Source organism: Monodon monoceros, unplaced genomic scaffold (genome assembly GCF_005190385.1).
Source record: "Monodon monoceros isolate NGI ecotype Baffin Bay Population unplaced genomic scaffold, NGI_Narwhal_1 Super_Scaffold_20, whole genome shotgun sequence".
Taxonomy (NCBI): domain Eukaryota; kingdom Metazoa; phylum Chordata; class Mammalia; order Artiodactyla; family Monodontidae; genus Monodon; species Monodon monoceros.
The window spans coordinates 62,142,182-62,169,535 of record NW_021703777.1 but is presented as its reverse complement, the minus strand read 5'-3'; the positions used below and the strand labels follow the sequence as shown (position 1 = coordinate 62,169,535).

General features: G+C 41.0%; 2 protein-coding genes across 8 annotated transcripts in view; both read left to right on the top strand.

The window, feature by feature from the left end:
- Positions 1–8,302, top strand: part of EXOC1 (exocyst complex component 1) — an 86,999-nt gene extending 78,697 nt beyond the window's left edge. Inside the window, exon 21 of the mRNA XM_029234997.1 lies at positions 7,810–8,302. The gene's annotated coding sequence lies outside the window, so the exon portion shown is untranslated. The remainder of the gene's footprint in view (positions 1–7,809) is intronic.
- A 2,649-nt stretch (positions 8,303–10,951) lies between these two features.
- The window catches only part of CEP135 (centrosomal protein 135), an 82,089-nt gene continuing 65,686 nt past the window's right edge, over positions 10,952–27,354 (top strand). For 6 of the 7 annotated variants that reach the window (XM_029235980.1, XM_029235978.1, XM_029235984.1 and 3 more), the window contains exons 1-6: positions 10,952–11,166; positions 14,584–14,740; positions 16,787–16,977; positions 18,269–18,436; positions 20,886–21,027; positions 23,122–23,206. In XM_029235980.1, the coding sequence (XP_029091813.1) occupies positions 14,601–14,740; positions 16,787–16,977; positions 18,269–18,436; positions 20,886–21,027; positions 23,122–23,206 (726 nt within the window). In that variant the 5' untranslated portion in view covers positions 10,952–11,166; positions 14,584–14,600. Of the gene's footprint in view, positions 11,167–14,583; positions 14,741–16,786; positions 16,978–18,268; positions 18,437–20,885; positions 21,028–23,121; positions 23,207–27,354 lie in introns of those variants that run through there. The other variant, XM_029235983.1, reaches the window with a different exon arrangement.

Here is a 27,354-nt window from a genome sequence, read left to right as displayed (position 1 = left end):
AGTTCCTTGCATTAAAATTATGAAATGAACATTCTGATGTCTTTGTAGACACACAAAATAAACTACTCCATCATCAAGATGCTTCAGCACTGTGCTTTTAAAAGGGACTCGCCCTTTCTTGCCAATAATTTTCCAGTGTCTCTGCTGCTAAAGAATAGCTTTTCATAGCACCTGATTATTTTGTAGCCAAGTCACTACAGAGGCTCCACTGCAAGGCTCCAGACAGACTGGAACTATCATAACCATTATCCTTATCTGCCGGTAAATAATGAACTTGCCAGCCAAACTATACACCTCTGGCAATAGGGAAATCGAGTCCCTGCCGTTTAAATAAAAGGACCTGAATTCGTTGACAGTAATGTTGATATTTCAGCCCCGTCTTTAGGCCAGTCACTGAAAGGAGGCAGCTCTGTGGTACTGGACTTGTATCAGAAGGCCTGGTTCATTCAGTTCAGTTCTGGTCCATTCGATTCAGTTCATACATCCTGATCTTTTGTTAAGTGCCAGACACTCTGCCTGGGTTATAGGCACAAAAAAGAACACGTTACTCTTCTGTGTACTGTCAGGAGCTCACAGTCTAAAAGGGGAAACAGGATAATCTGTGACTACAGTAGAGTGAGTTAGCAACATCCAGATACACAGAATATGTTTTGAATACACAGAGCAGAAACCTGAAAAAGGAACCTCAAGTTATCTCTCAGTTTCTCCTAGATGTTATCTGCATACACCCAGCTGTTTCCTGGTGAATTTTCTTTACTCACAACACTTTAAACACCAAATGAGAGGGTTTTTTCCTCCTGACACCCAAATACGTGGTGTCTTTTCCAAAACCACTTCTCCAACTCTCTTGGACACCAACTGGTCCAGAATTCAACTCATTTCCTTTTTAAAAAATATTTATTTGTTTTCCTTATTTTTTTGGCTGACTCAGGTCTTAGTTGCAGCATGCGGGATCTTCACTGAGGCATAGAGGATCTTCCATTACGGCATGTGGTCTCTTCACCGCGGCCCTTGGGCTGTGGCATGCGGGCTTCTCCCTAGTTGTAGCGTGTGGGTTTTCTCTTCTCTAGTTGTGGTGCGTGGGCTCCAGGGCACGCAAGCTCAATAGTTGTGGCGTGCGGGCTTAGTTGCCCCGCAGCATGTGGATCTTAGTTCCCCGACCAGGGATTGAACCCGTGTCCCCTGCGTTGGAAGGCAGATGCTTTACCACTGGACCACCAGGGGAGTCCCCAGAATTCAATTCATTTCTGACACTAACTACTTACTACTGTGTTAGTACAGACCCCACAGGTTAAGGGCTCAGTCCCACAAGACTGTCCCTATTTCAGATGCCAGTCACAAGCCCCAGGCCTCCCATATTTCTGACTGACCAGCTATACATTGGATATTCCCGTAACCCCCTCTCAGGTTAGATAATTTACTAGAACAGAACCCAGGAAGACACTTTACTTACTATTACCAGTTTATTAAAAAGGATAGAATTCAGGAACAGCCAAATGGAAGAGATGCCCAGGGCAAGGAAGCGGGAAGGGGCACAGAGCTTCTGAGTCCTCACCAGGTGCACCACCTTCCAAGCACCTGATGTGTTTACCCACCTGGAAGCTTTCTGATTCCCATAGTTTAGGGGGGTTTTTTTGGTTGTTTTTTTTTTAACATTTTTATTGGAGTATAATTGCTTTACAATGGTGTGTTAATTTCTGCTTTATAACAAAGTGAATCAGTTATACATATACATATGTTCCCATATCTCTTCCCTCTTACGTCTCCCTCCCTCCCACCCTCCTGATCCCACCCCTTAGTTTAGGGTTTTTTACAGAGTTCCGGTAGGTAGTCATGATTGTTTAAGTCATTGGCCATTGGTGATTAACTCAAGCTCCAGTCCCTCTGTCCTCTTTAGAGATTGTGGGTGGGGCTGAAAATTCCAAGCTTCTAATCAAGGCTTGGTCTTTCTGGTGACCAGCCCCATCCTGAAGCTATCCAGGGCCCTGTTGAGAGTCATCTCATTAGAACAAAAGATGTACCTCTCACCCTTGTCACTCAGGAAGTTCCAAGGACTTTAGATGCTCTCTTCCAGGACTGAGGAAAAAGACCAAACATCTCTCCTATAATGCCACCCCAAGACACTTTTGCAATATCACCTCAAGCCCCTTATCTTACAGGCCATGCTTACCATCCACCCCTCGTCCCCTTCCTGCCCCAGCACACTTCAAGATGGCCTCCTGATTATACACCCAGGGGTCTGCACGACAGCACATTCTTCAGTCTCTGAAACTCAAAACCTTGACATTTACCTGGATTCCTTCCACTCCTTCTCTTGTAGAGTCTGCCCCCTCACTATGCCCTGCCCATTCTTCCTTTGTAATATTTCTCACATTTCCCTCAGGCCTTTATCTCATCGTTAAAATAATCTCTTGTCCTAGATAATATTGCTTTCTGCGCCATTCACCATTCCATCCTTCTACTACCCAAATTAACCTTCCCCAAACTAATTTCATTGTGCAATTTTCCAGTTTAAAAGATGTTCAGTAATTCTCCATTATATACTGGATAAAATTGAAGCTGTGAAATCTAACATTCGGTGACTGTTTTAGTCTTTGATGTCACTTTTTTTTTTAATTCAGTGCTCATTTTCATGTCTTTTTAAATTTTATTTTATTTATTTATTTGTACAGCAGGTTCTTATTAGTTATCTGTTTTATACATATTAGTGTATATATGTCAGTCCCAATCTCCCAATTCATCCCACCACCACCACCCACCCCCTGATATCACTTTTCATTTCCAGTGTTGTCATCTATGCCACTCTGCCCATCCTTGCCCCCATCAGTTTGCTGCCTTTGTTATTACTGAAGCAGTCATCTTCCCCATCTTTCTCATCATGTTATCTCCTCTCCTCCTTTTCTCCCCTCTCCAAATCTCTCTCTCCCGCTCTTCTTTTTTTAATACTCAAGATCTTTATTGATTTAACTATAACAGCAACTACTGGTGAGAATTTAATTTTTTCCCTAATTTCCAAACACCTGCTGGTTCTGAAGGACAGTTACAAAAACAAGACACAAAAAAACTGATCATGGAGGGGTCACACAGGACTGCCTGGTGCCCTCTGCTATCCGTCCACAACAGAGAGATGAATGGGACGGGTAGGGGAACTTCCAGATCAACAGAGATGAAGAGAAGACCAAGGAAAGTACTGGCAGTCTCTGCTTTTCCATTCAGAATGGATGGAACTGGGCCACTGGTGGCACTAAGACAGGAAAGGGTGTTTAAAAATATATAAAATATTTATGGGGCTTCCCTGGTGGCGCAGTGGTTGAGAGTCCGCCTGCCAATGCAGGGGACACGGGTTCGTGCCCCGGTCCCAGAAGATCCCACATGCCGCGGGGCAGCTGGGCCCATGAGCCATGGCCGCTGAGCCTGCGTGTCCGGAGCCTGTGCTCCGCAGCGGGAGAGGCCACAGCAGTGAGAGGCCCGCATACCGCCAAAATATATATATATATATATATATAAAATATTTAAAAGATGCTTTAAATGGACACCTGCAAATGAGAGTGTCCTCTAGGCTCTGCAGGACACCTTTCGGATTGATCCTTGGGGAAGCAGAGGGTCTCCTCACCCAGGTGGAAAAAGATGAACTCCATCTTCAGGTGAAGGAGAGGCACTGGCTCCCAGTCCTCGGTGACTTGGATACAGACAATGGGTGCAGGATGGCTCACCACACTGCTTGCCCCTTACCTCTACAGTGTCCCTCCCCAGCTGTCCTGGTTTCCTGTAAAATTACCCTTGGTCTGTGCTAGAGGTTTCGCTTTGTTTTGTTTTAACATTAAGATAGAGAGTAAGTGGGTACATTGGAGCAAGAATGGATATTCTGTGCTAGATTCATGGGATTCTCTAAGTTTGAAGTGTCCAGGGATTTTGGTTTCAAGCACTGGCAAGTGCTCCCTTTGGAAATCTCAGTGTGGCCAAATGACTATCAAGCATTTCAGCTCCTCTCTGCCAGCCTCCCACTCTTAGAAAGATGGCAGGGTGAGAGTTTTTGTTTTGTTTTTTAATTGAAATATAGTTGATTTACAATATTGTGTTAGTTTCAGGTGTACAGCAAAGTGATACAGTTATACATATATATGTATCTATATTTTTGATTCTTTTCCATTATAGTTTATTACAAGATATTTAATATAGTTCCCTGTGCTATACCGTAAATCCTTGTTTATTTTATATATGGTAGTGTGCATTTATTCATCCTATACCCCCAATTTATCCCAGCACCCTTCCCTTTGGTAACCATAAGTTTTCTATGTCTGTGAGTCTGTTTCTGTTTTGTAAATATGTTCATTTGTATCTTTTTTTTTAGATTTGCATATAAGCGATATCATACAATATTTGTCTTTCTCTGTCTGACTTACTTCACTCAGTATGACAATCTCTAGGTCCATCCATGTGGCTGCAAATGGCATTATTTCATTCTTTTTATTGGCCGAGTAATATTCCATTGTATATATGTACCACATCTTCTTTATCCATTCATTTGTCAATGGACATTTAGGTTGCTTCCATGTCTTGGCTGTTGTAAACAGTGCTAGCAGGCTGCATTCTAATGGAAATGTTTGAACTGAGACAGTAAATTCTGAGAGTCCCAAAAAGCTGGTAACCCAAACAGTTAAAATAAATAAATAAATAAAAGACCATCTATTTTGACTCCATCTCAAAATCAGAAGGAAAAACAAAATTTATTTAAAGGTGCTTTAAAGATGAGCTCTTGACTTGTGGAAGAAGTACTTTTTTTTTTTTTTTTTGAATAAGCTGTCTCAGCAGCAATGCTTCTTATTCAAGTATATTCTAAAGCGAGCAAGGCTGTAGATAAGAATATGGTAGGAAGAGGCAGAGCATAAATCTAAACAGAAATTTGCGTCTTGAAGATGCCTGAAAGCTCTAAAAACTTGGTTGGTCATGGGTGCCAGAAATAAGGTAGACATTCACTAAGAATGTGTTGAACTGACAAGCCTCATATAAGTTTCTCTTGAGGGTGAAGACAGGACTGGTTCTCTTCAAGAACACATTTCCATCAGGAAGCCCAGGACAAGGGGACCCCATAGACTTAACCTGCACACTGGATAAAGGAGTGGTCAAGCACAGACAGACATTTCTAATTCCCAGATGTTCCCTACTTTATTGAGAAGTGGCTTCTTGGATGGGAGAGCCTGCTCAAGTCTGTTTAAGCTAGTGTGGTTGGAGGGATTAAGTACCCAGCATTGACTCTGGTGGGGACCTGACTTCCAGATACTATCATCTATTTCACCCTGAATCTGAACTCTGAACTTTTCTTCAGCCCAGTAACCTAATATCTAATTCACATTTGCTCCCTTTGCTTGACAAATCCTTACTCCAATTAAATCAGCTTTAGTGGCTCAGCTAGAAGGATCCAATTCCCTTTCTTTGTCAATTCCTTCTAAGGGAGACAGCAAATAATTGAGTCTCAGAGACACCAAGCCAAGGACTAGCAAATAAGCATCTTCGGGCTGCTGGCAGTCAGGCAGATGTACCAACATATCTCTCAGTGTATCGTCTGGTTTAAACCTACCCCTGTTGACCTGGTTTCATCCTCTATTGGGAATGTGGTGGTTTTAAGATATATCCACAAATTGTTTGACACTGCTCCATTCAGTAGGTGGGGTATAATTCCCCTCCTCTTGAGTATAGGCTGGCTTAGTGCCTTGCTACCGTGGAATACATGATGATGTGATGATGACGATGACAACGATGTTGGTGACGACGATGATGGTGACGATGATGATGAAAATGGAAGAAGTGACTGTGGGTGCTTTCGGAGACTGTCATAAAAGGCAGTGCAGATTCCTCCTTGACCTCTCTCTCTCTGGTAGCAAGCCAGCTGCCATGATGTGAGGACACTCCTGCTGCCCTACAGAGACACCCACATGGGAAGAAACTAAGCCATGCTGCCAACAGCCACAAAGAGAGGGCTTGGAAGTGGTCTGTTCCTGTTCTCTATACATCTAAGTTCTAATTGTTTCAAGGTTCAACTCCAAGTTCTATCTGATCCATAAAATTTTGGTTGTTCTTTTCCTCAAAGGATTTTTTTTCTTTTATGAATTCCTGAGACACTTATTCTGTGCCATCAACTGGTAGTTAAACATATATGTATTAGTGTGCTAAGACTGCAGTAACAAAGTAGCACAAATTGGGTTGCTCAAACAACAGAAATTTATTGTCTGGAGGCTAGAAATCTGAGATAAATGTGTTGGCAGGGTTGGTTCCTTCTGAGGGCTGTGAGGGAGGATCTGCTTCATGCTGCTCTCCTAACTTGTGGTGGTTTGTTGGCAATATTCGGCATTCCTTGTAGACAGCATTCTCCCTGTCTTCATATTGTCTTTTCTCTGTATGTGTCTCTTTCTCTTTACATAGTGTGTTCTTTTTATAAGGACACCAGGCATATTGGATTAGGGGCCCATCCTACACCAATATGAATTCATCTTAATCAATTATATCTGCAATGACCCAATTTCCAAATAAGGTCACATTCTGAGGGGGTTAGGACTTCAATATATGAATTTTGGGGAGGACACAATTCAACCCATAACAATATATAAAGTTCTAACACAAAGCACTCGTTTAAATTCAGCAAAATGCTCTCAGCCAAGAACTATAAAAATAGGAAGAAAGGAAAAGCACAATTTGAATAATCTAGGCAGCTTTACCCACTATTTTATTTTATGCTCCCCAGGGGAAATTGAGATGCAAGATGAGATTCTGCTATTCACTCAGTCAGATGCAATTTCGTTTTGCTTCTTGGAAAGTCAGCATCTAGTCACTCTGAATGTGATCTAGTGTTTAAAAATATGTATTTGATAATATGTGATATTTGCCCTATAGTCTGGCTTTATAATCTCACTTCCATTGATATGCTATCTCCTATTTTCCTGGGCTGCTCTATTTCACTATACAGCAATGACAGAATAATGCTTTTACACTTCACTGAATTCTTTCACTTTTACCTGGACAGCTCCCTCCATCCCTCTCCCACCTCAGCCATAACTAAACAAATAAGCAAATATGGAAAGTTCTCAGCTTTTAAGTGAAACAGAAAGGGAGAGAGTGAGGGAGGAAGAAAGGAAGGAAACAAAAGATGAAAAACCTTACGCAAGTGTGAGGCTCTGTAGAATACATGACATGGTATTTTGTCTTTCCCCTCACCCAGACTAAATAAAAATGTCAAAAACTAGGGGAGTGTGGTGGGTTGAATGGTAGCCCCCCCAAGAGACATGTCTACATCCTAATTCCCATGACCAGCAAATGTTACCTTATTTGGAAAAAGGATCTTAGCAGATGTGAAAAGTTAAGGACCTTGAGATGAAGAGATCATCTGGATTATCTGGGTGGGCCCTAAATCCAATGATAAGTGCCTTTATAAAAGACACACATGGACTTCTGGCCTCCAGAACCATGAGAGGTTACATTTCTGTCGTGGTAAGCCACCCAGTTTGTGATCATTTATAATGGCAGCCAGGAAACTAATACACGGAGTAAAAGTAGGGGAGGGATCAGATGGACTTAATAGAGTCAATATCAAAGCCCAGAGCCTAGGAAATCCCTGCCTTCCACAGCCCCACACACTGAACAAGCAAGTGCCAAGGAGCTTCTGGGAGACAGGTTAGGCTGTGCGTGTATATCACTGTGTCTAGGAGCTTTCTCAGTTGTCTTTCTCATTACTATCTGGAGAGCACCCCACATTGATAGCAGCCAGCAAATAGCTTGCTGAGGGCCGGCATGAATAATTCCTGTCTGTACCCACAGAGTTTGCTCAGCCTGCATCTGATCCATCCTGCTGGGGGACCTGTAATGAAGTAATGAAGGTGAGGGAGCAAAGCATCTACTCCTGATGAAGGTGGAGCTACATGGAACTAGCTCCAGATTGCCTACAGAGCAAGACAGTAGGAAACTACCAAGAACAAGTCTGCTGCTGTTAGCCCCCTCAGGGCTACCTGATACTACCAGTTCCTGGGCCTCTGGGATTTCTGCAGAGTAGTTAGCTTACTTCTTAGCTTTTACCACTGCTGTTTGGGATTCAGATTTTTCAAGGCTGAGAAGTCTGTTTTCTGCTGTCCAACTGCTTGCCAGTCCCCAAATTTTACTGATCTTGTCTCCTCCACTATTCTCTTGGTTCTAAAGGCTTTTAAACCTTTTAACCACTGGTGGCACAGTGGTTAAGAATCCACCTGCCAATGCAGGGGACAAGGGTTCGGTCTCTGGTCCAGGAAGATCCCACATGCCGCGGAGCAACTAAGCCCTTGAGCCACAACTACTGAGCCTGCGCTCTAGAGCCCAAGAGCCACAACTACTGAAGCCCATGCACCTAGAGCCCATGCTCCACAAGAGAAACCACTGCAATGAGAAGCTCGCACACCACAACGAATCGGCCTGCCAATGAGGGGAAATGGGTTCGAGCCCTGGTCCAGGAAGATCCCACATGCCGCGGAGCAACTGAGCCCATGCGCCACAACTGCTGAGCCCGTGTGCAACAACTACTGAAGCCTGCGCACCTAGAGCCCGTGCTCCGGCCGCAATGAGAAGCTCGCACACCGCAACGAAGAGTAGCCCCCGCTCGCCACCACTAGAGAAAGCCCATGCGCAGCAACGAAGACCCAACACAGCCAAAAATTAATTAATTAATTAATGAAAGTACATTTACTGTCATTTTAAAAGGATGAAGGAGGGAGGGCGAGAGGAAGGCTGAAGCTAATGTGTACATTTAATCTGCCATCTTTAATTAAAATGATGCAAAATTTTTATCTGAAGATTTGTACCTTGATTCAGTTCTGGAAAATTCTTAGCGATTATCTCTTCAAACAGTGCTTCTTTGCTGAATTAGTTTTTCTCTTCCTACTGTAACAAGTCACCATAAACATAGCAGCTTAAGACAATACAAATTGATTATCTCATAGTTCTGTAGGTCAGAAGTCTAGGTAGGCCCTGCTGCCAAAATCAAGGTGTCAGTAGCCTGGCTTTTATCTCAAGGCAGGAGAATAAAGGAGGAAATCTGCTTCCACATTCACTTAGGTTGTTGGCAGGAATTCCGTTCCTTGTTCCTGGAGGGCTGAGGTTCATGATTCTCTGCAGGCTCTTAGCCTCCCTCAGCTGTCCTAGGATCCCCGCATTCCTCATCACACTGCACCCTCCATCTTCAAACCCCCAACAGCCGTCAAGTCCTGCTCACACTTGTCTGTTTTTAAGGGTTTGTGCAAATGCATTGGGCCCACCTGGAATATCCAGGACAATCTCCCGGTTTTAAGGCCTTTAACGACCTTAATTATGTCTGCAAAATCCCTCTTGCCATGTAATATTCATAGGTTCCAGAAATTTGGGTGTGGACGCCTTTGCGGGGGGCGTCTGCCTTTCATAGCTCTGGGGCCTTCTTTGAGTCTCTCAAGCTATTATTTGTATTTCTTAATTGCTTTCTAAATATATTCCTTTGCACTAGGCTCTAGGTAAATTTTCTAATTCTTTTCACTATATCTAATCTACAGTTCATCCCATGTAATGTAAAAAAAATTTGATGACTGTACTTTTAATTTCCAATTTTTCTGATTGACTCCCTTTCATATGCATCTGTTCTTGTTTCATTTAACAATTCTTGTTCTTTCTAATGGCTGTTATTCCTTCCATCTATCTAGACCAGTGGTTCTCAACCAGGAGTGATTTATCCTCCCAAGGGACAGCTGGCAATGTCTGGAGAGATTTTTGGTTGTCATAACTTGGGGGATGCTACTGGCATCTAGTGGGTAGAAGCTAAGAATGGTATTAAACATTCTACAATACACAGGACAAGCCCTCTAAAACAAAGAATTATTCAGCCCAAAATGTCAAAAGTGCCAAGGTCGAGAAACTTCGATCTAGATCACCTTACACATATTCATTTTAAAGGCTTCATCAGACTCTTTCATCTAGAGAGAATTCATGTTTTGATGTTTTATTTTGTTGGCTATCCTTGTTAGCATTAGATTTCTTCATTGTTTTTGGTTTGTAAGCGCACTTTCAGTGAAAGGTTATTTTTTTTCTCTCTGCATCTGGCTCTCCCTCCCCCCAGTTATCAGTTTTGAGGGTGGCCCCAACAGGATTGCCCCACAATTCATAAAACAACTTATTAAAGCACGTGGGAAAACAGACAAGGCACACACAATGAAAATGGTTAAAGCAATATATGAATGAGTACAAAGTATTCACAACCCACAGAGCAGTTAGGTGATACCCAAAGATTAGGTACATTTTCAGAATGGAAGTCCTACTTGGGAGAGTAGTAAATAGAAAGGAGGAAATGAGCTTCTCTCTGATCATCTAGAAGTTTTCACGCGAGAAATGGAATTCTAGGATTTGACCATGTGTTTTCTATATATGAGCAGGCTCTCTATAACCAGTTGATTTAAATGTAATTTCATTCACACATGTTTACTGCGGTCGGTGCCAGAGAAACTAGCTGAGTAAAATAATCTTGACTCAAGGAATTCAAAATTGGAGGAGGCAGGGAGAGACATGTAAACAAATAATTACCTTTTGACGGGATGAGTTATAACTCATGGGATTAAAACAGTGATATTATACTCATCATAATGGGATGAATATAATATAAGGGTCTACGCATCGGGGACATGGGTGTGGGTGGTTCTCAGGGAAAGTTGCACAGACAACTGGCTATTTAAGCTGGAGTTTACGTGGTGAGTAGGCGTCCCCCTAGCAGGTGAAGGCTAATCCGCAGCAGGGACCAGGGCTGGGAAGGGTTTTAACTCCGCGTCCAGAAGGTTAAGGCACACGACGGAGAGAATGACACAGTTTCTGGCGCCCGCTGAGGTTCGGGGTTCGCCCGCCGCTAGGGGGTGCTGCGGCCTCGCGCCGTACGGGCCGTTGCGTTTCCGGGCCGGGCCTAGCGCCGCCATCTCTGTCGGGCGCGTCCCCGCCGCGCGCGGCGAAACAACTGCCGTTCCCGTTACCGAGGCAACCGCGGCGCCTCCTCCGCGCCGGCCCCGATAGTCTCTCCGCGCCATTTTCAAACTGTCCTGGAGCCGGAACCGGTGTCTGGGGCGGAAGGAGCCAGCAAGGGAGGCGAGGCGCAAGGAAGAATGCGACCGCAGGCAGAGGGAGCAGCGGCCGGGTCTGCGGGTGAGCGCGGCGCGGGGCGGAAGGGCCGAGCTGGGCGGTGCCTCCGCCTCCCGGGCGGTCCCGGCGGGCCGGGCCGGGCCGGGGCGCGGCCGGGAGGGAGGCCGCGCAGCCTTGGGAGGAAGTGGGGCCCGGGCGGGCTGGCGGTCGGGGCGCGAAGACTCCCCGCCGCCCCGCTGCTGACACCCCCTCCCTTCAACACCCGACTGCGGAGCTGTGGCCCAGGTCGGCCTGGGGCCGCGGGAGCCCCCTGTTTCCTCCTACCCCTCTCGCCGCGAGCGTCTGTGCGGCCCCCGCGGACCCGCCTCCTACTGACTGATGGGTTGATTTAAAAGTTAAAATGCTCTTTTCGTATGAGAATCATACAGGCTCTTTGTAAAAACAAAAGTGCCCAAAAGCGTAGGACGAGAGTCGTTTATTGACCCTTGGCTAGCACCTTAGTAAACATCCCCTCTTGCTTCCACTCTCTGAAATGAGTGAGGATTCCCGAGATAAACTCAATTAAGGTTGGTTTGGGGGTTTGTTATGTTTTGTTTTTTTGGCCCCTGTGTATATGTACGCACAGGATATTTTTGTAAAAATAAGATGTACTGGCTTTCAGACGTCAAACCCCCCAGAGTTAAGCAAGTGGCTGGTTCTAAACACGTATGTGTGGAGGACCTCCAAACCTTACCTTTTATGTTGTTTTGCTAGAAATTTTCAGTATAGCCAGTGTTTGGATAATGGAGATGGGGGCGGTGGTGGAGGACAGCAGCCTATGGGTGGGGAAAGCCTAATACGTGTTTTTTGTCCTTGTTGGGAGGATTTTAATCTTTTTCACCTGTCCTGTGTGTGGATGATTTTTTGATTCATATTCATATTCTCCCTCTCTCTCAGAAGGATGTGAGGAAGTATTATTTCTGGGTAACCAAAGTGGGTACCAGACAAAATGGAGACATGTTTGAATGTCGAGGCCCTGCTAGTTCTTGGTTTGACAGGTGAATTTCTGATGTCTCCAGGACTTTTTCTAGAACACCCTGCATCAGTCAGGTCCCTCTTGTGGAAGGAACCTAGAAAGAACCTAGTATAGAATGGGGACTCCATTCAAAGAAAAAGCTAGCAAGAGTGTGGAGAAGGAAAGATTTGTAGAAAGGAGTAATCAAGGAGAGGTACTAATTTAGGAGTGATTTGATAAGTTGAGGCAACATAGTACAGAAACCAGAGTGCTGGATCAGGACTCAGGGGACCTGAATGCCCACCTACTTCGTGGCCTTGTGGTTTGGGAATATAGTTACTCTTTTTATTTATTTATTGGCTGCCTTGGGTCTTCATTGCTGCGCGCGGGCTTTCTCTAGTTGCGGAGAGCGGGGGCTGCTCTTCGTTGTGGTGCGTGGGCTTCTCTTGTTGCGGAGCATGGGCTCAAGGTGCACGGGCTCAGTAGTTGTGGCTCGCAGGTTTATTAGTTGTGGCACACGGGCTTCGTTGCTCTGCGGCATGTGGGATCTTCCCGGACCAGGGCTCAAACCCGTGTCCCCTAGCATTGGCAGGCGGATTCTTAGCCACTGCGCCACCAGGGAAATCCCGAAAGTTACTCTCTTGAGGCAGTGTTACCTTATCTTTGAACAGGGAGGGTGTCCTGCATCCTGTCTCCCTCACAGGGTAGTTGTGAGGACCAAATTTTGCATGTATTCATATACTTGCATGTTTTATAAATTGTGAACAGTAGAGATATATAACAAAATTTTTATTTGGTTTAGAAATATGAGTATTAGGACCATATTTACCTGGCAAAGTTAGAAAAGAGCACATTTTTCTAAAGAAGTGATCTTTGAATGACTCCATTTTAGGGCAGGTTGATAGATAATATATTCATAAATATTTAAAAAGGCAAGGATAAAAACATGTACAGAGATACTTATGTGTTTGTGTCTTTTTTTTTCTAACCTAAGTAAAATTTACACGGTGAAATGCACAGATCTTAAGTGTGCTATTTGAAAAGCTTTGATAAATGTATACACTGGCGTGACGTCTGTCCCCATCAACACAATATTTTCATTACCTCAGAAAGTTCCCTTGTAGCCCTTCTAGTCAGGCTCTCCTCACACCCGCATAGCCCTAGGCCACTGCTGTTCTCATTTCTGTGCACATAGTTTAATTTTGCCTGTTCTTGAACTTCATATGAATGGAATCAAACAGTATATGTATCTTATGTAACTTATCTTTCCTCTATTGATGGATAAATAGGTTGTTTGCAGTTTGGGGCTATTATGAATAAAGCTGCTTGTAGAGTCTTGTAGAGTCTCTTTGTAGATGCTTATTTTCATTTCCTTGAGTAAATACCTTGGAATAGAATTAGAGAGTCATAGGATAGAAGTATGTTTAACTTTATAAGAAGTTACCAGGCTTTTTCCACAGAGATTTTACACTCTTGTCAGCAATGTGAAGATTCCTGTTACTCCAAGTCCTTAATGACATTTGATATTGTACCTTTAATTTTAGCCATTCTAGTATGGGCATAATTGTATCTCATTGTGGTTTCAATTTCCCTGATGTCTAATGGTATTAAGCAACTTTTCATATGATTATTCCCATTCAGGTATCTTTTGCAAATCTTAGCCCATTTTCTTATTGGGTTGTCTTTATTATTGAATTGTAAGAGTTCTTTATCCCATATACAAATCCTTTGTTAGATATTATGAATATTTTTCTCCTACTCTTTTGTTTTTGTTTGTCAAATAAAAGGGCATATTTTGATGAGCAGACTTTTTAATTTAAAGAAATCCAATGTATCAAGTTTTTCCTTTGTATTTAATGCTGTTTCAAGAGGCTTTTCTAAGTATTCTCTGCCTGTCTCAGGCTTGGGAAAATATATTTTTTTTTCCTAGAAGCTTTATTGTTTTAACTTTTTTAAAAAAAATTATTTATTTATTTTTTGCTGCGTTGGGTCTTCGTTGCCGCACGCGGGCTTTCTCTAGTTGCAGCAAGCGGGGGCTACTCTTCGTTGTGGTGCACGGGCTTCTCGTTGCGGTGGTTTCTCTTTGTTGTGAAGCACGGGCTCTAGGCGAACAGGCTTCAGTAGTTGTGGCACGCGGGCTCAGTAGTTGTGGCACAGGGGTTTAGTTGCCCCGCGACATGTGGGATCTTCCTGGACCAGGGCTCGAACCCATGTGCCCTGCATTGGCAGGCGGATTCTTAATGACTGCACCACCAGGGAAGTCCCTGTTTTAACCTTTCTGTATAGGTTTATGAGGAGATGTTTATTTTAATGCAGCAATGTGAATATCATAAACATTGGATTTAAATTAATCTAAATATTCCAGAAGACTGCCTACCTGAAAAGAAACAAAGAATAATTGCTTCATATTAAAAGATTCTTTTCTTCTTAACGTGAAACAATAATAATAGCTGATAACAGAATGATGTTTCATTCTTTTCTTTTAGGATTTTAACTTTTGGAAATGAATAAAACCAGTTTGGAAGACAAGATGACTACAGCTGCAGAAAGAAAATATATTAATATTAGGAAAAGATTGGATCAGTTGGGATACCGCCAGACTCTGACAGTGGAGTGTTTACCTTTGGTAGAAAAACTTTTCAGGTAAAGATGAAAATACGGTTCTAAACCTGTGTGATCCTTAATCCCATTTATCTAGTTTCTGATTGAACTTTATCCTTCAGTAGAGAAATGGGTAGATTTTTAAAAAGTCCTTAAGTCATCTGAAGTTTCTCTGTTCTTCTTAGATTCTACTCTGCTGTCATCATTCAGGGCCTCCACATTGCAAAACTCTAGGGTCACCATTCACACTATACTATTCAGAGTGAATGTTTCTGCAGGTTTTGTCTGTGAGTAAAAGTACAATTTTTAATGTGATTTTCTGATCTAGTTGAGAGTTCTGTAACTGCTTTATTCACTGATCATTAATTTTTTATTGAAATATAGTTGACATTATGTTAGTCACTGGTCTCTAATTACTATTACATTTATAATGTTTCTCTAATGTGGTTGACCATGACTTTAGCTGTTACTTGTTACTTTAACTGAAAGAGTCTTTGTGATTTTTGTTCTTTTCCGCATGAATTCTACTACTGTGATTTGAGACTAGAGCAGGGAAGTGGCCTAGGAGGCTTTTGCAGTAGGACTATAAGTGATGATGATGGAAAGGAGAGAATGGATGAAAGATACTTTATGGTCTTTAGCATGGCCTGCAGAATCCTTCATGATCGAGTACTAGATCGACAATTCGGAATTATAGGGTAGAAGTATATTTAACTTTTCAGGAAACTGACAAACTGTTTCCACAGTGATTTTATACTCGCACACCTTCATCTCCCCTGTATCAACCACCTGAAGCTCCTAAACATGTGTTCACTTTCTCCCTTGGTCTCTCCATATGCTATTCTATCTGCCTATAAAGTCCCTTTCTCCTCTCCCTCCTGCCTTGCCCTTATGTTCAGTTAGCCACGTGGCCTGCAGGACTCTGTCACATCTGCTGCATGTTATTAGCTATTATCGTTGTTGGAAACTTGTGTTATCTTCCCGATAGAATGCAAACTCCATGAGACTAGAGACTGACTTTATAACTGGCATACCTAGAACAGGCTGAACACATTGTTGGCACTGAAATATTTGTTGAGGTTATCACATAGTATTATAACTTTTGACAAATTGTTAGTAGAATATAAGATCCGTGATAGTGGGTTCTTTACCATGTGCCCTGCTCAATAAATGTTGATGGAATGAATATTCCACTGGTCTGTGTTCTTAGAGGTCGGGAACTGACTCATTATTTGTTGCGTCCCTGACACAGCATATAGCAGGCATTCAGTAAATGTTTGCTGAATGAACAAATAAGTTTCACAGATTCCACCGGATTAGGTGACTAATTAGACATGGGGGGGGTAAGTTAGAGGGGAGATTGAAAGATGATTCTGCCTGTGTGTATATGTTTCATAACTTTTTTTTTTTGCGGTATGTGGGCCTCTCACTGTTGTGGCCTCTTCCGCTGTGGAGCACAGGCTCCGGACGCGCAGGCCCAGCGGCCATGGCTCACGAGCCCAGCCGCTCCGTGGCACATGGGATCCTCCCAGACCAGGGCATGAACCCGTGTCCCCAGCATCGGCAGGCGGACTCCCAACCACTGTGCCACCAGGGAAGCCTGTTTCATAACTTTTAATTAATCTTGTTTTGGGACTTCACTGGTGGCTCAGTGGTTAGGAATCCGCCTGCCAATGCAGGGGGCACAGGTTCGATTCCTGGTCTGGGAAGATCCCACATGCCGCGGAGTGACTGAGCCCACGTGCCACAACTACTGAAGCCCATGTGCCTAGAGCCCGTGCACCACAACAAAGAGTAGCCCCTGCTCACCGCAACTAGTGAAAGCCTGTGCACAGCAACGAAGACCCAATGCAGCCAAAAATAAAATAAATTTATATTTTAAAAAATCTTTAATCCTGTTTTGAGAAGTTTTTGAGTACTTTCTGGTACCTTGAAAGACTCCTAGTGTTTGTTTTTGTTTGTTTGTTTTTAGATTTGAGCTCACTTAACATTAACATTTATTTTAAGTCTTTTTACAAATATGTTTTTAGTTATTAAAAGTTAATGGAATGTTTCCTAGTATTTACATTTTCTGTTCTTGAATATTAGTGATCTAGTTCATACAACAGAAAGTCTTCGGAAATCAAAATTATCTGCTGTGAAAGCTGAAAAAGAAAGTGCCAATTTTGATTTTGTATTGGAACCTTATAAACTTGAAAATGCAAGATTGAGTAAGGAAAATAATGAATTATACCTGGAATTAATGAAACTGAGAGAACAATCAGGCCAACACATTAAAGGTAAAATATTGTGATTTTTTTTTTTTTGGTATACGCGGGCCTCTCACTGTTGTGGCCTCTCCCGTTGCGGAGCACAGGCTCTGGACGCGCAGGCTCAGCAGTCATGGCTCATGGGCCCAGCCGCTCTGCCGCATATGGGATCTTCCCGGACCGGGGCACGAACCTGTGTCCCCTGCATCGGCAGGCGGACTCTCAACCACTGCACCACCAGGGAAGCCCAAATTTTGTGATTTTTAAAATGCAATATTTTTGCCCTTTTCATTTTATATGTAAGAAAGCCTAGTCTACCTTTAAAACTGTTGATTAGAAAATGTGATAGTCATCCTATTGACACCTCTTGAAATACTGTAGGGTGTGTTGAAGAGTTTCCAAGAAGGAAAGTAAATTTGCATTCCATAACTGTATTCATTTTTACTTTATGTGGATTAAATTTTTAGAATTAAAATTGCTGTAGAGGGCCCTCCCTGGTGACACAGTGGTTAAGAATCCACTTGCCAATGCAGGGGACATGGGTTTGAGCCCTGGTCCAGGAAGATCTCACATGCCGCAGAGCAACTAAGCCCGTGCACCACAACTACTGAGCCCATGTGCCACAACTACTGAAGCCCACGTGCCACAACTGCTGAAGCCTGTGTGCCTAGAGCCCATGCTGTGCAACAAGAGAAGCCCGCACACCACAAAAAAGAGTAGCCCCCGCACGCTGCAACTAGAGTAAAGCCCGCACACAGCAACAAAGACCCAACGCAGCCATACATACATAAATTAATTAATTAATTTTTTAAAAAATTGCTGTAGAAAATATTAAATGCTGGTACTGAAGAAATGTTCTTGAAATAACTTTTGTTTTTCTCTTACTGAGAGAAAGCCATGTATCTGTCGTTCTGATTCTTTAATATCCCGTCTTTGATCTGGAAGGTAGAATTAGAATGATTTCAAAGGTACTGGGCAAAGGGTAATTATATGGCTAACTTATTATAAAATCTTCTCATATTCAGTAGGAAGCCCTGTCTGATACCTGGCATGAATTCATAATCCCTTAGCTTCATATTCTATTTACTGGATCAAAAGCCATGATTTATATTAGGCTCATAACACAGAAGAAAAATATAATTCCTTTTTGTGCTTAGTGACTTATTTGCAGTTTGTTAATAGTGGTAGAAAAGGTATAGCCTTTCTAACAAAGCATACATGAGAATCAGGTGGAGCCTTTCAAATTACTATGACTTTTTGTATTTTGTGAAATGGAAGAATTTCTAGATTGTAAAATACTCTGAATCTTTTTCATTTTAAGAGTTGAAAACCACATTGAAAAAGTGTGCACGTGAAACAGCTGATCTGAAATTTCTAAATAATCAATATATTCATAAACTCAAACTTTTGGAGAAAGAGAGTAAAGCTAAGAATGAAAAAATTCAACAACTTCAAGAAAAGAATTTGCAAGCTATAGTACAAACTCCAGGTGAGTCTGTTCCCTCTCAAAACAAATTGTACGCATGTAATATTTTAAAGATATTAGAACTGTTGACTGAAATGGGACTTTGGATTTTCATGCTTAGACTTTAGTATTTGAAAAGATGTACTTGGCTAGTCACAAAAACTTTTAAATTTATTTCTGAAGATGCAGCTTATATTCTATACATGTGCTTAGAAATGTATGTAATAATAACTTCTTAGATACAAGTAGTCTGGCTTCAGTGCCCAGAGTTTTATTTCCTTAATCATTAATTTAAATTCTTTTTTCTATTATTTTTATCATTATTATTATTTCAGTTATAAAAGTAATTCATACTCATTAAAGAATTTGGAAATGATGTACTTTCTTATTTCTTAGTTTATTTTACTCTTTTTTTTTTTTTTTTTTTTTTTTTTGCGGTACGCGGGCCTCTCACTGCTGTGGCCTCTCCTGCCGCGGAGCACAGGCTCCGGACGTGCAGGCCCAGCGGCCATGGCTCACGGGCCCAGCCGCTCCGCGGCATGTGGGATCCTCCCAGACCAGGGCATGAACCCGCATCCCCTGCATCAACAGGCGGACCCTCAACCACTGCGCCACCAGGGAAGCCCTATTTTACTCTTTTTAGCTTTATGCTCAGTAGTTCTCAAGCAAGAAAAAAGAAATGATGGGGTATATGCAGAGTTGGTGGTTGTCTGGGCATAAAGTCAGTGGAACAATCTCCAGTACTAGTAACCAGATCATTGAGATGTCTAAACCATGGGATTAAGATTATGGAAGTAAGTGAGGTGTAGGAAAGTGCTGAATTATGAGACTAGGTAGAGACTGAAGTAATTTGGTCAGAATGAAGATTGCCATCAGAAGAGAGTTGAAGATCTGGGCACTGGCACAGTTCTAACCAGTGACAAAGTCCAGGCGTAATCATGTTATTGTGTGCCTATAGCTGAGTGAAGAGGAGACTCATGAGAGTTGAGGAATTGTGAACCGAGGGGTCAGGGTCGGGGAGGAATCAGTGGGATTTGAAATGGCAGGAAATGAGATGGAGAGGGAGGACTGTGAGCCAAAGGCAGAAAAGATGGAGAAATGTGGGAGAAGATCTCAGAAGTACCTAGAAGATTAAGAAAACAAAAAAGAGGATTTTCTGAGAAAAGAGTGGGACAGATTCAAGAGAGATTTAGGAGGTGTAATCTCTAAAATTTAGTGACTGAATATGGTAGACTTGGGAAGTAGAGGAATTCCTAAATTTCTGTTTGAAGGGAATGAGTGGGTGGCTGATGGTAATATTTCTTAAGGTAGAGAATGTGGAAAGCAGAACAGGAGTCCACCCTCCACAAAGGGTGTGTTGAGTATGTTATACCTACAGGACATTCACACTGAGATTTCTAGTATGCAGTGGGATATGTAGATCTGTTCTCAGCAGTATGATCCCAGATGGAGATTCACATTTGGGAATCATTGGAATATCATGAGAATTGAAGCTCTGAATGTGGTAGGAATTATCTAGTAAGATTATGTAGACTGGAAAGAGAGGAGAACCAAAGACAGACCCTAGGAAAATTGGCATTTAAGGCACAGGTGGAAGAAGAGGGTCTTTGAAAGAAACTGAGGAACAACCAAGGAGGAAAACCAGGAGATAAGGGAAGAAGAAAATGGTTTACCTGTTCAGGTGTGTATACAAGCAGGTCATTTAAATACTTTTGACCCAGTTTCTTCATCCTCAAAACAAAAGATTAGGAGTATAAAAAATTTGTTAGGATTCTAATGAAGACAAAGTTGAGAGTTATGTTTGTTCTTTGTGAGGGTCGATTAGTTTTTCAAGTACATGTCTAATCTTGGCCAGATACTGGAAAAGGTAAATTATCCATGTGGCTTGGACCAAGGCAGGATATATCTAACCATAAAAATAAATTACTCCTGCTAGTTTTAAGGATAATTGAGACAATTTACTAATTAAGAAATTGTACTAATTCAGGGTATACATTCCACTATATATTAATTTGGCTTCTTAAAGTTTCAGTTATCTTCTCCTTTGGCATTGCTTAATAAGCATGTTTATTTTAGTTATCACTACCTTAAGCTCCTCGTTTGACAGTTTTCTGCTGGTGATGATTTCTTGAGCTCATAATAGCGAATACCACAAGGCACACTCAACTTTCATCTTGCCGAAGTCTGGTCCTCATCTCTTGGAGGAACGGATTAAATCTGGCCATATGTACCAAGCATGCAGAAAATAAAGCTTGTTTTATAACCATATCTTGTTGAGGTTTTTAGGAATGCATTGTTTAAAGATCAGGTCGGTATTTATATATAAGGGAGAAAACATTTTATCAGTATGTAATATGAGCTAGAGACACACTTTATAACTAGAAGGCTAACCTTCTGAAATATTTAATTCTAAGACAGTGTTTTGTTTTTAATTTTTTTTTTTTTTTTTGAAATACACATTTGCTTTTTTTAGGTGGCAAGAAAAGAAGTATTGCTTTCAGGCGCCAGCGTATGCAAATTGATGAACCAGTCCCTCCCTCTGAAGTCAGTTCTTATCCAGTTCCTCAGCCAGATGACCCTTACATTGCAGACCTCCTGCAAGTGGCTGATAACAGGTGCATTAAATAATTCTTTGTTGGCTTCAGTTAATTGATCACTTGGTTCGCCTTCAGTTTCTTCATAGTAGGGCTTCTGTCGTCTTAACTAGCGTATCTCTGGTGCCTAGCACAGAACTTTGCACAAGCACTCAGTAAATGCTTTCTGAGTGTATTCTGAATATAGAAGGTTTTTACTTGTTTTGAAACTTTTGATTTCAAAGAGATCATATATCTGATGTTTCTGTCCATATTTGATTTAAAACAATTTAGTGCCATCTAGAGCCTATTTCAGTAGAGTTGCTTTGACATTTAGTTTCATCACCCAGTAAATCTTTTACAGACTCCTTATTACTTCAGATTTTTGTCAAATACCAGTAGACATGAGTAGACTTGTAACTGGCTTTGAAATTCTGCTTCATGATTCTCTAGCTGTATATGTTGATATTTCCTTAAATTGGAATCAGATATAAATTGTTTTAATTAAAACTTCATTAAGTTCTCTGGAAAAGGCACTATGTAACTGTTCTGGGGATGTAAAGATGAATAAGGTGGTGTTGCAGCTTTTGAGAAGCTCATAACCCAGTATAATAAAGATGAGACAAGGGAAATACACAAAATGCCATTAAGAAAATTATAAGAGGTACAGAGGAGTGAGAAAACACTAGTGACAGCCTCTGTGGTCTTAGCTGCAGAAACAGTTTAAAGTACGGAACACACTAGTGGAAATGGTTAGTGCAGTTAGCTTTTTACTTTGTAGATTATGCAGAGAATATGGGGGAGTTTTCTACTTTATTAATCTCAATATAGCAAAAAAAAAAAGACATTGATTGAGGGACCAATTAGGATCTTTTAGCTCAGTTCATCTCACACAGTATTATGTACCTGTATTTATATAGTTATCTGACCTTACCCATGAAATATCTCGTGTTTTGTTTTTATGGTACAGTTATAATCTAGGACTTAGACAGTGTGTTAGTATTATGCAAGAAGTTTTTGGGGGCTACATGTGTTATCATTTTCTGTCTTTTTCTTTCACCTTAATGTCCTTCTTCATTCTTCTTTTCTATCAAACCATCATAGGTAGCATTAGTCTCTTGATTATCTTGTTTGTTTTAATTTGCATGTGCACATTTAACTGTATTCAGAGTCATTCGTGCATATGTAAGTGTGGTTGCATACATACTCCTCTCCTACACCTAGATTAGTAGGAAATGTTGGTTCCAGCAATGACAGGGACGAGCAGTGTTTAGCCTTACTCACCCCTACTCCATGGAAAATCTCTTTTTTTTTTTTTTCTGCGGTATGCGGGCCTCTCCGTTGTGGAGCACAGACTCCGGATGCGCAGGCTCAGCAGCCATGGCTTCACGGGCCCAGCCGCTCTGTGGCATGTGGGATCTTCCTGGACCAGGCCACGAGCTCGTGTCCCCTGCATTGGCAGGCGGACTCTCAACCACTGCGCCGCCAGGGAAGCCCCTCTCTTAAAAGCAGACCTGGCTTCAGGCTTTATTTTTCCAGTATGAAAGTGGTTGTGTCATATTTATGTTAATGCGTGGCAAAGTTTGATGTAAAACAAATACATTTGGGCAGTTGCAGAATTCAGATAATTTAGACAAACCTTGTTTCTCTTAGAATTAACGAGTTCTGGAAAGGAGTAGGTTTTTTACTGTAGTTACTTGGAAAGTGGTAGTATTTCTCAATATTTTTCTTTTTTCTAGGATTGCAGGATAGTTCATTAGAAAATACAGGGTCATGTAGGATCCCTTATTTCACTTTATAATATTGTGAATTTTGGACTAGACGCTTAGTTCCCTGAACCTGAGAATTGGCAACAGTACCTGGAAGAGTTGTCCTGAGGATTAAAATGCAGTAGTAGGCATAATGTATCTGAGTTTCAAATTATTTACCACTCAATTTTTTATCTATTCTTGGAAAATTAAATCTGCAAGATGATGTACTCTATGCTGTGGCTTCGGAACCCTTTGGCACAGCACCTCCTACCTCACTGAGAAACAAAAAGTAGAGGGTTTTTAAGAGAAGGCATCTAGTTTCATTTCTTGTTATTTTGTATTTCTTAACAAAAGTATATTGACATTAGTTATAAATGTGTTTCAGAATTCAAGAACTTCAGCAAGAAGTCTACCAGTTACAAGAAAAGTTAGCAGTGATGGAAAGTGGACTGAGAGATTATAACAAGCAGGTAGGATTTTTATTTACTTGCATAGTAGGTGTGATTGTAAGTGAAATTAAGTTATATTTGATATTACTGATACTGAGTTTTTAATACAGCTCTTCTTTTTCATAAATTTGTTAATATTTGGAATTAATAGATGGAATGGCTTAGATGGCTTCAGGGCATTCAGTCCATTCCCTTCATTATGCATGGAGGTGAATAGTAGTTTTTTGTTTTGTTTTGATTTTTTTTAAGGTGAATCATCTGTCTCCCCAAATATAACCATATTAACTGTTTCCATCTCAGGAGGTATTTTATTAAAGTGTGTTATGCTTTGTAATGGTATTTTAAATAATTTTTTAATCTTACTGTAGATTTTGTCATTTTGAATATAAGGCTCTTCGAAAGTTACTTTTCTGTGTTACCATATTTGTTGCATGTTTTTGCTACAAGCACTAGTACCCCATAACACAGTTTTCTGAAGAAGCAGGGGAATTAATAGATGCAGAGTTAGATTATAACTTTAACAAGCTTTGTTCTTTCCTACTTTCTGTTGACGTCTTGGCTAAATTCTGACTTGGATAATTATAGGCTTTCTTTCTTAACAGCTTACTGAAGTTTAAATTGGGTAACATGTTTTTCATTTTCTGCACATGACTACGTTTTTTTGGAGTGAAGAAATCTGCACATACAAATATAGATGTAACTTATGTGTTGGTGTAACTGTTAAGTTTATAAAGTACTTTGAAGATTACTTGGATAAAATGGAGTTAAAAGGAATTGTTATAATGTCAACCAAAAAACTTACTTCATGGAGAGATGTTGAAGATATCAAATATGCACATGAGATGAATTGTATTGATATTTTTCAATTTATATTCAGTCATTCTTTCATCATATTTTTTTCCAAGTACTTTATGAACATAAACTGACCAATCTTTACTATCTCTGCATGAGGTGGCTGGGGTGTTTGGAGAAATAACCTGACCATTCTGATTGAAACCACCAATCTATTGTGGTTATCAATCTTCATTGAGTCCACTGTGTTCCCCATCAGTTTTTTTTGTTTGTTTGAACTTGTTCTGTTTTTCTCAGCATATATTCCAGATTTTACTGTTCTCTTCAAGCTCTTTCCCTGGACTATAAGACCCTCCTTCTCAGGATATCACCTTTTTCTCAATTTCCTATCTCTACCCCTTTAAAATGAGCAATATTCACACTCAGGCTCTCCTTAAGACTTAGTGGGTAGGGTGGTGCTTCTTCCTGTTTAAGGTTTAGTCTTTCTGCCTGTGCACTTGGCCCCATTTCCTCTCTTCTCCTTAGGATATTGCTTTAATCAATTATTCTTCAACAAGCTTACATGGCCGCTTTACAATTATAAATTTTTTAGTCTTCTTAACAGTCCGGTGAGGAGGCACTAGTGTCATCACTAATATCCCGTTAAAAATCTCTTTTAACTACTTTTCTCTCTTGCTAATTAATGTTTTCTCCCTCATAAGTACTTCTCTAAAGAGTATCTTATTCTTCTTTCTCTGCTTCTTCACCTCCTGTTCACTCCATAACCTTTTGCATTCTGGCTTCTGTCCCACACTTTATAAATTGACCTAGTAATTGATACCACTGACATCAATTGCTACCTCCAGAAGGATACTTTAAGTCTTCATTTTTGTGACCCACTCTGTAGTATTTGACATCATTCATAATTTTTCTTTGAAACTCATCCATGGCTTCATTTTCTGTTGGTTTTCCTTTTCTTGCTTTTTTTTTTTTAACCTCTTATAATATCTTCTTTGCTTTTTTCCTTTGCCTGCTCCCTAAAATATCACTGTCTCTCAAGACTCTGTCTTTGACTCCTTCTCCTCTCCCTCTGTGTTTTCTCAAATAGTCTCATCCACTCTCTTAGTTTATTACCTGAATACTGATGACTCCCCAGTGTCTCAGGCTCAGACCTCTCTGCTGAGGTCCAGACCCATATACCCAACTTGACACTGGGCATTTTCACTTGGATGAATGCTCTCTGTACACATATGCCTAGTACTGAACTTCCCAATTTCTGTCTCAAATCTCTTTTTCCTCCTATATTCTCTACTTTGGTTGGAAGCATCAGCATTTGCCCAAGCCAACATTCTGTAGTCTTTCTAGATCTCATTCTCCTCCTGTCACACACCACTCACCATGCTCTGTCAGTTCTGAGTGCTTCTTAAACTTACTACTTCTGCTCTGCCTTATCCCACTGGCCCTAATCATCTCTCATATATTCCTACAATGGTCTTCCTGCCTCTGGTCTTATTCTTATCAAATTCATCCTTTAGTCCAGAGTAATATTTCTCCCAGCGAAGTATTCAGTGCTTATCATAATTAGTTCCTGCCTAATTCTTCATACTCATCTCCAACTATTAGTTTCCTCGCACATTACAGTCCAGTCATACTGAGTCATTTCTGCTCCCTCAAACATATCGTGTTGCTTTATGCTTCTCTGTCACTGCCTGGAACATCCCTCCTTTCTTCTCTGCCTAGCATCATTTATAAGTTTTTTAGACTTGTTTATTTGATAAGGCCTTCATTAATTTCGATAGAAATGACTGTATAATGGAGTCTAAATCACTCTATTCCCTTGACTACTTTGGTACCATATACCTATTTCTATTTTTCTACCATTGAATAACATATTAAAGCAATTATTGGTTAGCTTGCTTGCTTTTCCTGTAAAGCTGTGTGTTCCTGAAAGTAAGGGACTGTGTTTTATTCATCTTTGTATACTTAAGAACAAAGCTCAATAATTGTTTGTTAAATTGAATACTTGGTTTTTGTTTTCAAATTTTTTGGAAAACAAAACCAAATATTCAAAGTGTGTGGGGTTTTCTTTTTTTTTTAATATTTGAATTTTATTTATTTTTCTATACAGCAGGTTATTATTAGTCATCAATTTTATACACATCAGTGTATACATGTCAATTCCAATCGCCCAGTTCATCACACCACAATCCCCCCACCCACCCGCGGCTTTCCCCCCTTGGTGTCCATATGTTTTCTCTCTATATCTGTCTCTCAACTTCTGCCCTGAAAAATGGTACAGATGAACCAGTTTTCTACGTTCCCATACATGCGTTAATATACGATATTTGTTTTTCTCTTTCTGGCTTACTTCATTCTGTATGATAGTCTCTAGATCCATCCACGTCTCAACACATGACCCAATTTCGTTCCTTTTTATGGCTGAGTAATATTCCATTGTATATATGTACCACAACTTCTTTATCCATTCATCTGTCAACGGGCATTTAGGCTGCTTCCATAACCTGGCTATTGTAAATAGTGCTGCAATGAACATTGGGGTGCACATGTCTTTTTGAATTATGGTTTTCTCTCGGTATATGCCCAGTAGTGGGATTGCTGGGTCATATGGTAGTTCTGTTTTTAGTTTCTTAAGGATCCTCCATACTGTTCTCCATAGTGGCTGCATCAATTTACATTCCCACCAACAGCACAAGAGGGTTCCCTTTTCGCCACACCCTCTCCAGCATTTGTTGTTTGTAGATTTTCTGATGATGCCCATTCTAACTGGCGTGAGGTGATCCCTCATTGTAGTTTTGATTTGCATTTCTCTAATAATTAGTGATGTTGAGCAGCTTTTCATGTGCTTCCTGGCCATCTGTATGTCTTCTTTGGAGAACTGTCTATTTAGGTCTTCTGACCATTTTTGGATTGGGTTGTTTGTTTCTTTAATATTGAGCTGCATGAGCTGTTTATATATTTTGGAGATTAATCCTTTGTCCATTGATTTGTTTGCAAATATTTTCTCCCATCCTGAGGGTTGTCTTTTCTTGTTTATGGTTTCCTTTGCTGTGCAAAAGCTTTGAAGTTTCATTAGGTCCTATTTGTTTATTCTCATTTTTATTTCCATTAGTCTAGGAGGTGGATCAAAAAAGATCTTGCTGTGACTCATGTCAAAGAGTGTTCTTCCTATGTTTTCCTCTAAGACTTTTATAGTGTCTGCTCTTACATTTAGGTCTCGAATCCATTTTGATTTTATTTTTGTGTATGGTGTTAGGGAGTGTTCTAATTTCATTCTTTTACATGTAGCTGTCCAGTTTTCCCAGCACCACTTATTGAAGAGACTGTCTTTTCTCCATTGTATATCCTTGCCTCCTTTGTCATAGATTAGTTGACCATAG